We start from the raw sequence: 14,836 nt of genomic DNA, 5'->3' as shown, positions 1-14,836 counted from the left end.
TATACGTGTTTTTTTAAAAAAAAAAAAACACATCTTGCTGTTAACGTGAAAGTTGTAAACAGTACTGCCGTAAAGCGAACAAAGTAGCGTCGTGGGAAGAAAGCAACATGGCGACGGCAATGACAGGACGTGGTGAGAGAAATGCAGCCTACTTACCCACAAATGTGCTCTTATATGACATACATTGTATCTTCGGACTATGTTTTAACGGATTCCCGATTTGTTTTCAGCTGTGTCTTTCATTAGGAACATATCTGGGGTGTTCCACTCAAGGTGAGTGCATCAGTATCAGTAAAGCTGTGACTGTCTCTGCAGAAGGACAAATGTCTGAGGAATGTGCAACACACAAAAAGAAGTTAGAGTTATACATGTTGTCACGTTATGAGATACAGAACTATAAGTTTACATTTGCTGTAAATGCTGATAGTTTCCAGTGTTACTAGATATATGTTAATTCAATTAAAAACACTTTATTATACAATTTGGGGCGAGCAAGTGTGCAAACAAAAAATGTACAATGTGCCTCAATGTCTTATGTGTGTGCAACTAAATGTCTTGTTGTTCCTTTCCTAAATGTCTTGTTGTTCCTTTCCTAAATGTCTTGTTGTTTCTTTTCCTAAATGTCTTGTTCTTCCTTTCCTAAATGTTTTGTTGTTCCTTTCCTAAATGTCTTGTTGGTCCTTTCCTAAATGTCTCTCCAGGTTACAGGTTCTGGCTGGTGGTCCTCAGCAGCTCTCGTGTCTCCACACCAGCACTTCACTGGAAGCAAAGAACTGGGAGAAGAAGAACAAGATAGTTTATCCACCTCAGCTACCAGATGAACCACGCAGACCAGCAGTGAGTCTTTCTGCTTCTTGATAATATGAAGTATGGAGTTACAGGATGTTCTGGTCAGGCATCACCTGCAGGAAACAAGTTCATAAAAGTCCCATAAAGACCGTCAAACCTCAGAGTCTCTTTGCATTGAAAACCACAAAGTTATGGCTGTATGTATCTTGAGTTAGATGAGCATGAACATGTCCATATCCTTTAAACCGTGCAGAAGGTGACTCTTTGTTGTTTTCAACATCTGAACACTTTGCTGTTGTCTTTTCTTTAGGAGATCCACCACAGCAGGAGGCAGATTAAGTACAGCAAAGACAAGATGTGGTACCTGGCCAAAATGGTGAGACTCACAGCGAGAGTTTTCCTCCTCAATATCAAAAAACGGTTTTCAGTTTTCTTGACTATAGTGGCATTCAATTGGTATACAGTAAGTTAAGTATGTCATGTGTTATTTTTTTCCCGTGCTTGTTTTTTATCTGTTTGTTAGTTAGCAGGATTAAAAAGGTGTAAACAGAAATTAAGTGTGATGGGACAGCAGGCCATGGGCCAAGGAACATGCCATTAGTGCATCCAGTGTGTATCCAATGTTTTCAAATGTTTTCTTTACGTTATGAGAGAACTGCACTTGAAAAAATCTGACATCATTTAATATGTTACATTATTAAAATAACAGAACAATTGGGGGTTTATTAGTTTTAATCTGACTGTAACTGTTGCATACAGATTTTTCCTGTTGTGTTGTTCACAGACCCAGTGTGGACATTGTTAACTTAAGCATGGCACTGCAGTTAAAAAGCTGCCACCCCAGGCAGCGCAACACCCTGCTGTCCTCCCAGCTGTGGAAGAAAATGTTGTTGTGTCATCTCACCGTTTGTTCTCGTTCTCCTTCGCAGATAAAAGGGATGAGCATCGATGAGGCTATTGCACAGCTGGAGTTCAACGACAAGAAATGCGCAAAGATCATGAAAGAGGTTCGAAGCTGCATGTTCACTCTTGGTTGCTGGATGTGTGTGTGTTTAATAAAATTAAAACGTTAATCAAATTCCTGTATGCTTAAAGTGTCCCCCTTTACATTGCTTATGTTTAATTTGTTTGTTTTTTCAGGTTCTTTTGGAAGCTCAGGAGATGGCGGTCAAAAATCACAATGTAGAGTACAAGTCCAACCTGTATGTAGGTAAGTGTCGGCAGCACTGATGCGTTTCACCGTATTTAATTTTCTGATAAAGTTGGATGGGTAAATATTATAAACATCCTCCGATAAGTGTTGTTTTTTTATGGTTTTAATGTAAGGTAGCTAATGTGAGTTGTTGTTAATGGTCTATCATTAATGTATAGTTCAACAAGACATTTGGACTTAAAAGCAACATCATTTTATTCCATGTAGTAACCTCTGGGATGCCTCAAGACCTCAACATAAAGCCAGTTTATTGAGTAGTCTTTGCTTACTAACTAAAGTTAAAGACTGCTTAAAGTCAAGACTGGAAACATAACCTTGTTGATGGATCTAATAACTGTTTTCCATTTTAAATATGATGATGAATATGAGTTATGTTTTTTATATTAAAGCTATATCATATATAAGGATGCTGTGTGTATTTAAATATGTAGACCTCAATGTTTAAAGACTTAGACTAGCAAATGAAAAACTTGGCCATCCCAAAACTATTCTTAAAATATCATATCAGTCCTGCTGTTAGCCATTGTGCCATAAGCAAGACATTTCAGAGTGAGGAAAATGACCTTCAGTAGGATGGAAAGCAGGTAATGAATATATGTTTTTTTTACGCAGTAGATTTCCTTTGAGTTCAGATGCTGTGCAGAGTGAGTAATTTATGTGGAGTTGCAGACGTTATTACAGATAAGCCTAAACTCACCATAATCTTTGTTATTCTGACCAGTTTTTCGTTCAAAGGCACCTCTACAAATTAAATGAGTTATTCTGTACCCTATCTCTCCCTCTGTTTATCTCATCCCCTCTTTAATCACACGCCATCCTCTCCCGTCTGCCCTCCTGCAGCTGAGTCCAACTCCGGCAAAGGGAAGTACCTGAAGCGGATCCGTTACCACGGCCGGGGGAGGTTTGGCATCATGGACAAAGTTTACTGTCACTACTTTGTCAAGCTGGTGGAGGGCTTGCCACCCAAAACGGAGGAGAAGACAAGCTTTGACCAGGCCAAAGAGTACGTGCAGAACCTCAAGAACCGAACCATCATCCACAGTCTATAGACCATCTGACAGGATAATATTTCACATGTACCTTTTACTGTATATCTGTTTGTGTCATTTGACATTTGTAAATAAATGAGGAAATTGGTAATGATATATTTTATAGTGTTGCTCAATTTTGGCTTTTTCATTGATTTATTTGGACATATTACCCAGCGATGCAGTTACAAAATAAAGTTATGACCACTAACGCCACTAATGTTTATGTAATATGACTGAAAAAGGATTTTCTACAATAGATTATTTCACATAAATATTATATATATATATATATATATATATATATATATATATATATATATAAAATTCTGTGTCTCCCATACAATAACATATCAGCCACGTATGTGTTTGGGGTAGTAGTAGTAGTTGGAAGATTGTGACATTTTGTGAAATGCTTCAACTCTTAACAGAATATAGTCCAATTAGGCTAATAGATCTTTTATGGTATGGTCTGACTGTCCTGGTGCCCAGAAGTTGAGCTGATACTGAAGTATTTAAACCGTATAAACAATACAAAGGAATATGACCCGGTGGCTAAATTGAAAAAAACAAGTGCAGGTTTGGTAAAGCGTCACTTTATCCAAGTTGTATGTATCATTGACAAACTATGTCATGGCCATAACAGCATTTGTCAGTGTCCTAAAATGTTATCTTTTAATGTTGTTTTTCGGGGCACAGCCTACACGTTTTTGCTTGAATGTAAAAATTGTACATTTAAGATTACCTAAGACTGAAAGTGGCTAATTTAAATAGTTTTGGATTTGAAGAAAAGAAAAGGTACAGTGAACAAAAATGTGAAGACATTAATTATATTAGCAAATAACATATAGTAGCAAATAACGCTATCACTATGAACATCGCTCCAATAAAAGAGTGAAGCAGGACATAAAATGGGTTTGTTTTTGTGGAGGTGTAACCAATTAAAGTGATGGGGGGGGGAGCACAGTGTGTGCAAAATGTGCTGTTGACTCAGACCTATATTTATCAAACTTGTAAGAGGAACTTAAGAGCCAACAGAGCAACAAAGTTGTGAGTGTGAGAAACAAGGCACATTTATCAAGTCGTTTACCGCACAGCATGATTGATCACATATATCCCCAAAGCAGGAAGAGACAATCTTTCATTCTTTCTATAATAATTGGGACTAACTTTTAAATTAAGACGTATTTAATATATTTATACTTCATAAATATGTAAATAAGGAGGAAATGATTGAAATGGTCTGAAACTGAAAAATAAAACCAAGCCTGAGCAGAGAGGAGAGTGTGCTGCTAGTAGAGGAGGTTCAGTACATCATAGAAAACAGATAATGAGGGGAATTTAATACTACATCGACAAGCACAGAAAATCAATACGAGCTTTATTCTTCTTGTTTGCACTGCTGCCAATGTAAATTTGGAGATAAAAGTCTACAACAATTATATTCAACTTAAGGCCCAGGGGCCAGTTAGGGTGGCCAACCGACTATTTTCACTGGGAGTTTTGTACGTTTATACAAATTAGTAAATGTTAAATAAGTTCTCCTTAGTTATAAAATAAAACAATCAAACCAGGAATTGGAACTGTTTACTATAATTACATTATGATTTTATGTGTGCTGGTGTCTCACCGCATGCAGCTAGTGCCCTATTTTTAGTTTTGATGCCCCTGCCCTTCAGACAGCCTGAGTCCGCCACTGCTCTACTGCACATCTCCTCCCACTGCAGCACTCAGCAAGTCACCAAAACACCAAACAGGCGCAGGCAAGGAAAAACATCCCTCTGCACCTCAGGAAATTATCAGTGTTTTCTGTGCCACGCGGTCACACGAAAATAGAGCCTTAAGTGTGTGTCTGTCATACTGTCACACAACTCCACTGTGATGGGTGTTAGGGTGACACGCAGTCACCACAACTCCTCCCCTGAGTACAAACCTGTCAGCTTCACTGTTCTTCATCCCTTCACTTCGACCAACAACTCTGTGAGGAACTGGCCTGCAGACATCCTCAAAGCTGTCTCAGTGCGTTTATAAAACACAGCAAATGATAAGCTGAAAGTGATTGGCTTTGCTTGGAGGTTTCAGTCTGGTGAAAAGAGGAAGCACTTTATGTTTTTAAAAGGAGATTTCACAGGTCACAGCGGTCTTCCTATGCTATATCTTTTTATATCAGAGCACAGACATGTAAATTGGTTGTTAATTTAATTCTGTGACTTGCTTATGCTTTTTGTTGTCCTTGCTTTCTTATCTAAAACTCCTGCAGAATGTAATTTTGTCTGCTTAACGTGGTGTCTTTCATGTCCTCATCTATTTATTATTTGCATTCTCTTTCGAATTTCTCAGCCTCCTAGTCATCATTATTATCTGTTATTCTGCTAATAAATTGAATTTAGAGGGAAAGAAAACATCCTCAAAGGAACAAACTAAGGAGGAGACACGAAAACAGGTCCTCTTTGGGAATTTGTATTTTCTAAAGGTCACAATGTCTCGGCGTTGTCGAGCTTCGGTCTCTGCTGTCCCTAATTGGCCTTTAGTTTCCTGTTCCTGATGTGAGGGATCCAGCCCGTGTATCTGCCTGTCACCACGTCTGCCTAAAGCCCTTGTCAGCTCTGAGCAGCTTTGAGTGTATTTTCAAGTAAAATGCCATCTGCTGGCCCCAATTTCAGCAGACAAGTGCCCTCAATCTCAGGTTCGAGGCCGGCTCGGTCCCACAGCACAAAGCAGCAACGACTTCTGAAAAGAGCAAAAGGTTTTATCTCCCGCCTTTTTTTCTTTTTTTTTCTCTCTAACCTAAACTTTCTCTATACCTGACTGTTTATCTTTACTCTTAATTTATTTCCACCTCAAACATGCGGAAAACATTTGGTGGAATATTCAGTATTTCCAATTTATTAAAGCAATCATAGACACAGTGGTCAGACTGATACTGATACTGGAGGTTTTGCTTTTGTTTTTTAAATTAGGTTATTAAAGAATTGCGAACAATAATAAAATAAACCTGTCACTGCTTACTGGTTGATAAGCTGTATAATGACAAAGAATTTATATACCAGAATCTTTTTTTTTTTTTTTTGTCTGCCGGAATATATACCCATTTGATAAGCTAATATTGACAGATGATATTCACCATACTGCTGACATATAAATGGAGATTAAGTTCAATTTCCAGTTGCGGTAGGCCTACCTCTGCTGTGTTCCAACAAACACAATTGGGCATTTGACAGGAAGAAGCCATATAATTATCAAGAGGTTGAACCGGCTCCTGCCAGTGACAAAACAAAAACAAAAATCTTCAAAAATCAAACAAAACTGCCTTTACTCATTTGGAGGATCCATCTTTGGACACGGCTATAAAGAGTTAAAATGACCTTCTGAAGATAAACAAATTACTTTGGAGTGATGGTGAAGATGCTTGTCTTCTGTTGGATAGCCAACAAACAAAATGTGTGCCTTTTTAAACAAACATAATTATTAATGATTACAGCAATGGATGTGCAGTCCAAGCATGGAGTGTATCGGTCTACCCATGAGTCAGTAAACTGAGCAATGATGCATTCAAGCGCAGCGAGAAAAGTGTTCCTACCACAAAAAAACAACAAAATACTGCACTGACTTTTGTTTTCCACAAACCACCTTCCTTCTCTCCCAGCTGTAATAATGCAAAGACAGGCTACAAATGCACACACACTGATGCGACTTGTGTAAATGTCTACACCAATTAGTCGGCATTTTACAGATGACTGCCTCCGCCCGGTGGCTACGGACTCACAGATACACACTGAGATTGAAATGAAAAATGTTTGGCAAGCTTCGGCCAATAAACCTGAGAGGCTCGAGGTCCATCTGGGCTTTCTGTCAGATAAGGGTATGTTTTTGTGAGTCGTGTTGGTGAAGCAGCAAAACTGCTGAATAATGTATGTGTGTGAATATTGTGCTGATTGTGTGTGTGTGCGTGTCTGCATGAGAAACGGTGAACAACCCCATTGACTTCATTATTAACATTACAAAGTTATGATGTAATAAAGATGAAGACTTTTAAAGTCAATCTGCACTTTTAACTGTGTCGTTACACAATCATAATGTTATACTGACAAACATAAGGCAGGCTTTAAGTAAACAGTGGTGGATTACACAACTCAAGCAAGTTTAAAGTCTGCCTATCGATTTCCATGCTATAGAGAAAGTACTTGAAGCAGGTGGTTGTGTGGATTGGTAGGAAAAGCATCCTTTGTAGTTGGGGAGTTTAAATTTACAGTCAGACTGGTATTGTGGTCATTTGGTCATCACGACCAGAAAATAGGCTTGGATAAATCAATGTGATCATAACATTAGGTCAAACATTGGATATCATGTTAGGCCTTTCTCCACTAACTCTTTAAATGAAACTCTTACACAATGTTTTACTTACGTTAGTCCTCTAGTTACACATGCAGATTAAGTCATTGTGGAACGAATTACCTCACATGCGTTGCATTACTTACTTTTAAAGTCACTATCCTGTTGTTGTGATCATGGTGAGGAGATTGTGGATGAAATATGCAGCAAACCTAAATGTTTTTTTTTTTACTTTCAACTGTAACAAATAGTCTTGATTAGGAGACAGAGACTGCTTAGTTTTCATGGAGCTCAAAAAGTTTGTGAGTGGAAATTGGGTTGGGATTGCTTTTTTGAAACTACCATTTCCATCGTCAAAGATAAACTTCATGCACAACTTTTAAGCCAACACAGAACAGCTATGGATGAAATTATAATAGCGTACGTGCTAACAGATTCAGCGCTATAACAACTAAACAAAGTCACATAACAAGTGACATTGAGTTGGAATTGTATTGTCAACTACTATTCCCAAAGGTCAAAAATGAACAACCATAATTAGTTTTTGTTTCTGGTTGAAATGAAGTAATATGCTGTATTACTCACTCCCACATTTAAACATATTAATCTTAATCTCAATAACCAGAGCACATGTATATATATATTAGTGCCCTGGTAGCCAAGTGGTTACAGTTACAGTGCATGGCACCTAAGTGATTTCGTAGTATGTCACACCCATCTCTCTCCTCTTGTTTCCTGTATGGTTCCTAATGTCAAATTCTGTTTCCGGAGTCCAAATCTCTTAAGTCCAGAGTCACTGGTGTGTGAAACATTTATTTTTTCTCCATTGTTGTTTCCATGAGAAGTTGCATAAATAAATGATCAAAATGAGAAACTAAGCTTCTATCCATCTCTGTTGCCCCCCACCATCCCTCCACAGGGATGCCACAGTGTAGTTCAGTGATTACATGAAGTGAATTATGTATCATCTCATTCCAAGCATGAGCTCATCAGGCAACAAGACAAGGAAACGTGCTACCAGCGTTGGGAATTAACTGCAGGAAAGATTCAAATAGTCTGGACTTTATTATTCATGACAGCTGAAATTGTGCATTGAAAATATCCTGTACACAAGCTTATGCCAGCACACATACACACACACACACACACACACACACACACACACACACACACACAGACACACACACAGACACACACACACACACACACACACACACACACACACACACACACACACACACACACACACCTGGATGAAAGAATGGGATGTCATGGTGCTTCCTTTCATTTGTTTTTAATGTCGGTTGTCGGTCAACGTGCCGGGTGGCCCAGTGGAGGCTCAGATTGAGAAACAAATAGAAATCAGAAGCCAGTTGTGTGGGGAGTGCCTCAGGGTGTTATTCATTTCCTTTTAACTTTTCCATTTTTTTTCTCTCTCTCTCTGTCTCTCTCTCTCCCCGTCTCTCTGTGGCGGCGGTGTGCAGAGAACGACAGCCGCAAAATGGTGTTAGCTCCCAAATGAAATCTTCAGCCCAAACACCACAGAGCAGGCTGCCTGCTGGCCGGCGCTGGATGCTTTGCCCTTGAGAAACAAATCCAGACACGAAACACTTTGTTAGCTTTCTGGACAGCCTCCAATAAAGCCACATTCACCTCGTTTTCCCTAAAAAAGCTCACAGTCTTTATCTCTCTGACAGGGACGCATCTGTTTTTAAATGAAAAGAAAGTAAGAAAGTAGCAGAAGCAACATACTTTGCCGCTTTTCTGCTCTGTTGCAGTTCAATATGTTTGTTAATTGGTTTTTGTGTGGCTTTTTTAAAACTCTGTTTCCTCATCACAATCTTAAAAACTAGTGATGCTCCATCTAAATGGTTTTGACCTTTCAGATCTTTGTGTATCAAAAGCATGTGTAAGAAAAGCCTGCTGTCACAGAAAGAAGTAAGATGAATCACGCAAATGGTGATAATGAGACCCCCTTTTGGACAGTCCCTCCTTGTAAAGATTTCATATAAATTGTCCTGATGGTTCAGATCCAGTTAGATGATCCAACAAGCACTTTGTTTTAATCATAGTAAGACTTTAGGCAAGGCATCTTTCTCCCTGGCCGTATCCTACAGCTCTTCCTGGGAATAGTTAATTTTAGCTTTAGCTAGAGCCCGGAACACTTTGGGATTGAAGGGTCTCCTCCTAGTTGGATTTGTGGAGAATACCTCCTGGCCAAGTCAAGACCTTCTAATCCACCCACTCCACCCAGTTGATCTCTCCAGGAATTAATCAAAGCTATCAGGCCACCACAACTGGTTTGCATTGGGCTAGGACTATGTGCTCGGTTGGGCAATTATCTCTGCCAAGTCAAGTGTGTATGTCCATGGAAATGGAGTTTAGCGAGTTGACAATTCTGGACTGATATCAGGCAACCTCACCCTGTCCCCCAGCAATTAACTCAAGACACAGTGCAAGGGAAACTCATTTGGGCTGCTTGTATCCGCAATCTCACACTCATGAGAACTGAAGTGAAGTAATGAACAATTGGCCAGGATACCTGACCTCCCGCAACGTTCCCATCCCACTCAGCACACAGCAGAACAGCTGACCTGGGTATAAAACCTCAAATCTTCCTGCTCTGCTTTGTGTTAATGATTTATTTAAGAACACAAAGCATGGGTTTGACTTATCTGCAGAGAGAACACATGAGAAAAGTATGCTATCACAATTAGGTGGAGGTGGAGGTGACACTTTTTATGAATTAATATACAAATGTAAATAACAAATCATAACCATATTACTGATGAGTGATCATTTTCATGTTATCAGTAATTCCCATGAAGGTTTTCATGACCTACCACAGAGTAAATGTACGGTGATAATGAGTCCCCCTGCATTTTAGCTGCACTGGGTGTCACTGTTGCATCACATCTGAATCCTCCTCCTACAAACTGCATTTCAGAGGCTTCAGAAGCAGCAGCAGCAGCAGCAGACGCTCAAAGCCCAAGTGTCACTATTCACAAGACGCAGAGGACGGCTTCCCTTAACATGTCTGCAGACTCCTCCAACAGATCACACTAGAAACCAGAGACACAGAAAGCAATCTGACACAATTCTGTTGGGTATGTGCGCTGCATGTCTTGCAATTCAAGATGAATTTCAATATTTCAATTTGTCACGCATGCTGCAGCTGTCGGCGCAGAGCCGTGCGGTGCAGGGACGATGTGCAGCAGGCTGAGGAAAAACTACTATTAAAGACTGTTACAGTAAAATTGACTTTCTGTAATGCTGGTACTGTGCATGTGCATTCCAATATTTCATTACAGCTGTACAATAGTTAATCAAATGTCCAGGCACACAGCTCTGAATGACAAGCACCACTGCATTTGCATTGGTGCCAAAACCCCACAGTGATTCCCCTCCGCACAAATCCATTTAAAGCTGAATCAAAGTAAAGTGCATTTTGCAGAGTAATAAAGGCACAATGGCAAAAACATGAAACAAATAAAGAAGTTTGAAGTAGTTGTCCCACTTCACCGCCACCCTCTTTGAATTTCTGGCTACAAAATTAGACCTTCACTTGAGAGACCTTTGGATGATGTGGTTCTACGTCCCTGGTTTTCTACACTCTCTGATAACATCTAGATGGGCCATAAAACATTTTTATGTGATACACAAGTGCAAATGGATAGTGGTAGGTTGAAGGATGTGTGTTTGGGTGTACTCAAATAACAAATGCTGGTGCTCTTTCAGAAAAAATATAAACTTAAAATGTATAGAAAAAGCAGATTTAGGAGCTCACTCAGTTAAAAAAAAAAGTGATTTTATTTATATCTTCCTCCCTCAAGTGATGCAGACACTTCCTCCAAACTTTTGAACGACACTCATTATCATCCAGCTGTTGTTCCTGTGAATGGATGTATAAAAATTGAGTTCTCCTGCTATGAACCCAATGATTACCAATAGAGATCTGTTGGTTTGTTAATTGTCTTAGAAATAATAAGCCTTTTTTTGTTTTTTTAACTATAACATCATTGTTGCTGATGTTTCTACACGTGTGACTGCCTGTTTTAACTGTTTGAAGCTAAACTAATATCAAATTTCAGCATTCATGCCGCCCCCACTGTTGCTGGATCAATAAATTTGTCAATTTTGTACAAAATACCTGCAAATATTTAATGTGTGCCTCAGAATAGTCTTTTTATTAGTCTGGAAAAGCCTCTGAAAACACCATCAGGGGGCAATGAAGTGGAATTTTTGCATGAACACTCAACAAAATTAAAACTATTGTGGAACAATATAATTTATTCCTTGGCAAGAAAATTACTCTCACACTACTTAGCTTACTCTTTATTGACCTTTTTTCTGTCTATCCATGCACGGTAGTGGTTGGCGTTTGATTAGTGACCATCAGTTGTACTTTTTACATGCTTTAGGATCATTTGTGGGTAATTCTTTTTTCAACCAGTTGTTCGGGTAAACATTCACACCTCATCGTCAGCATCATCCACAATCAACTGCAAAGTCGAGTATACAACTGCTTTCACGGGAGCTCACTTTTTCTACTGTTGTGGGGGGGTATATTTCCTGATGTTTTCTGATGCGAAGTTAATTATATTGGCTTCACTCTTCAGTGGTGATGGCAAGAATAGAAGTATCCTTTTTAAAGGTAACTATTGATGAGTCACCCTTGTAAACAAATCAAACATCAATAGTAAGTTTACACATAATCCAAAAATAGGATTGCATGGTAAAAATAGCATATTGTGTCCCTGTCTCACTGGAACAAGTTGCCTTCAATTTTCTAATGAATTATTTTACTTTTGTCCTGCAAAACATTTTAGGCTGCAACAATGCCAAAGAAAGAAAGACAATCAGACATTTTAGGGAATGCCTATAATGTCTTTTGGAGTGGCTGATATTAAATATTTTAGAGACCCCCCCCATCATCTTTTCAGGGGAGCTCATATCTTATTAAGAGGATCTAAGCTCCCCCTGGCTCCCCTGTAGTTTGTGCCCTGCCGCTGACATCCACTGAACACAAAGGGTTTGGGTTTTTGGGGGCTTATGTTTTAGCAATCTAATTGACAGTTGGTAGTGGAGAACGACAGACAACATGACAGAAAGAGAATAAAGGACAACACAAAACCAAGGAATCAAAACAGGGATGTGTGTTAGACCACAGGACTAAAGGTCTTCAGAATAGAGTTTTTGGGGAATCATCCTAAATAAAACTGTTACTCTGGGAGAACACAAAGGTTGTCAACATGAGTTTGAGTGATAATTTAATTAGGCTTCTGGAAGCGTTGCCTTGCCTAAGAAAGCATTACCACGGCAACAAGCGATCCATTGACACTGCCTCTAAAGTGACAAATGTGGACTGTGCAGGAACTGAGCATAAAACTCTCACTGAAATCCACTTTGATAACATAGTTAAAGTCACAGTGGGTGTTTAACACAATCTGTGATCCAAATGTAAACAAAAGACTAAGTTAAGTTCATCATTGGCTATAGCTTGTCCATCACAGTTCTGCAGCAAGTAAATTTCTTGTCTTCCAGGTTTTCCTTTGCCTGGATTCTTCTGGTTCTTCCTTGGGTTGGTCTCATCATTACCATACATTACAATGGCCATCATGTTGCTGTTGGAAGCCTTGATTTTAAACAATATTGGTTGGACTTCCTTATTAGGATAATGAGCAGAGATGAGACCAAATCAATGTGTCGCGCCTGGTCAGATGGAACGAAGAAATGAAGATCAGCAGAAATAACTAACCTTTGAATATAAAATTTGAAAGCTGATGAGGCCGTCAGCTTTTTGGTTATATAAAAATTACGCATCTCTTCCAGCCAATCAGGGTTGAATAGTGTGTGGCTGTCAATCAGTCTAACTCTACCTGAATTCAAATCAGCTCTTTAAATGTGATCTATAGAGTCTCTCAAATCTGACCCGGATTCCTCTCTGTATTTACAGCATTGTTAGTGTGGCGGCTGCACCTTCTCTGCCACTTGAATTAGGGCCAAAGTCAGAGGAGCTCACGTTTGTTTCTCTCTGTTGCTGCGGGGAAAGTCACCTGACGCCCAGCGACGCTGGAGATCAGAGGCTCTGCGGTCATAAAACGGTCCATAAACACAGAAACAATCAAGGGAGGACCAGGCGTGTGTGTGTGTGTGCAGAGAATACACTGAATGTGTGTGTGTGTGAAGGCCAGGTGGAACATAATTGCCCACCTCCCTGCCTGAAATTCACTAAAGCTAAACGTTAACTCTGCACTCAGCCAAACCTTCTTTATTAACAAGGAACATTGCACCTCTATCCAGTTAATGAAATATTGATTTGGAAATTGTATTGTAAGACGACGGAAGGCTTTTAAAGCGCTTAGTGCCTTTGCTCAGAGCCAACTTCATCAATTATTATTTTTTAATGGTATTCTTTGAAAAGGCTCCTAAAGCAGGGAACAGTTTTCCCCAGGCTTGGCGTGCACTCTGTCCGTGATTAGCGTCATATTTCCGTACCGAGGGAACTTGGGGCCCCAAATGGCTGCATGTTTTTTTAATGAAAGATGTTGGCATCAAACTGAGTTTCATAATGACGACGACAGTGGGACATTGCTGATTTAATGATGTGTTTGTTCCTATTCCAGTCGAACTGTTAAAAGAGAAATATATTTTATAAAAAAAAAAGAAGAGAATTAGTCACATTTCCAAATGTAGTTCACAATCATCGACTCAGTATAATGGGATTGTGTGTCTCTGGTGTCCGAGCTGGGCCAATTTTGAGAACCTCATGAATCAAAAATGACAAAAAATTTGAATGTGTCTGCGCTGTAGTATCCATCTGTACAGTAGAGATAAGAAACTAATCCAAACCAAATGGAAACAACTTGGTGCTTGAATTTGGTTATTTTGGTATCAGTGTTGAACAGCAGACTTCAGCGAACCTCGCGACTCAAACTGTGAGATAAAACTAACCATCTCTGCAGTGAATAAAAAGCCAAAAATCTTTACCCCAAAACAAACACATAGTGGTTCGATGCTGCACTAAAAACTTCCATTCTACTCACCTCTATTGTATTGGAGTTGTGGCTCAGAGACAGACAACACAACCTCGTCACATACAAACTATCTATATGACGAGATACCACTAGAAGTATTTGGGATCATGTCATTTTATAATTTGGGTTAACTGACCATTTAATTTGGACTGTAAAATGTTTATACAATATTTTAGGTTATCCAGTAGACCTGCGATGTTGTATTACAAACAGTCGAATATCCACCTTGATGAGCACCTGCAAGTATAGATTAAGCGTTTATGTTTTAATCCACCAAGATATTTTGTGGATTAAAACAGCTTGACCTGTGTTGATCAGAGATGCCTGCCTGATATGCAGATGTGATGATGCCTGTTTCTTGCAGCAAAGGCTTTACTAAATATGGGAAAACATTTAATATATACCCAATAGTACAAAACGTCATTGTTCATAGTAGT

At 39.2% G+C, this 14,836-nt stretch overlaps 1 protein-coding gene across 1 annotated transcript; it reads left to right on the top strand.

Moving 5' to 3' along the window:
- The first annotated feature begins 28 nt into the window (after positions 1–28).
- Positions 29–3,147, top strand: mrpl22 (mitochondrial ribosomal protein L22). The gene is made up of 7 exons (XM_051401242.1): positions 29–132; positions 231–273; positions 702–837; positions 1,100–1,165; positions 1,719–1,796; positions 1,930–1,999; positions 2,843–3,147. The coding sequence occupies exons 1-7, from the start codon at positions 108–110 to the stop codon at positions 3,049–3,051; spliced, it is 627 nt and encodes a 208-aa protein (XP_051257202.1). The 5' UTR covers positions 29–107; the 3' UTR covers positions 3,052–3,147.
- Positions 3,148–14,836: the final 11,689 nt, after the last annotated feature.

Source organism: Dicentrarchus labrax, unplaced genomic scaffold (genome assembly GCF_905237075.1).
Source record: "Dicentrarchus labrax unplaced genomic scaffold, dlabrax2021, whole genome shotgun sequence".
Lineage (NCBI taxonomy): Eukaryota > Metazoa > Chordata > Actinopteri > Moronidae > Dicentrarchus > Dicentrarchus labrax.
This window is presented reverse-complemented; position numbering and strand designations above follow the sequence as displayed.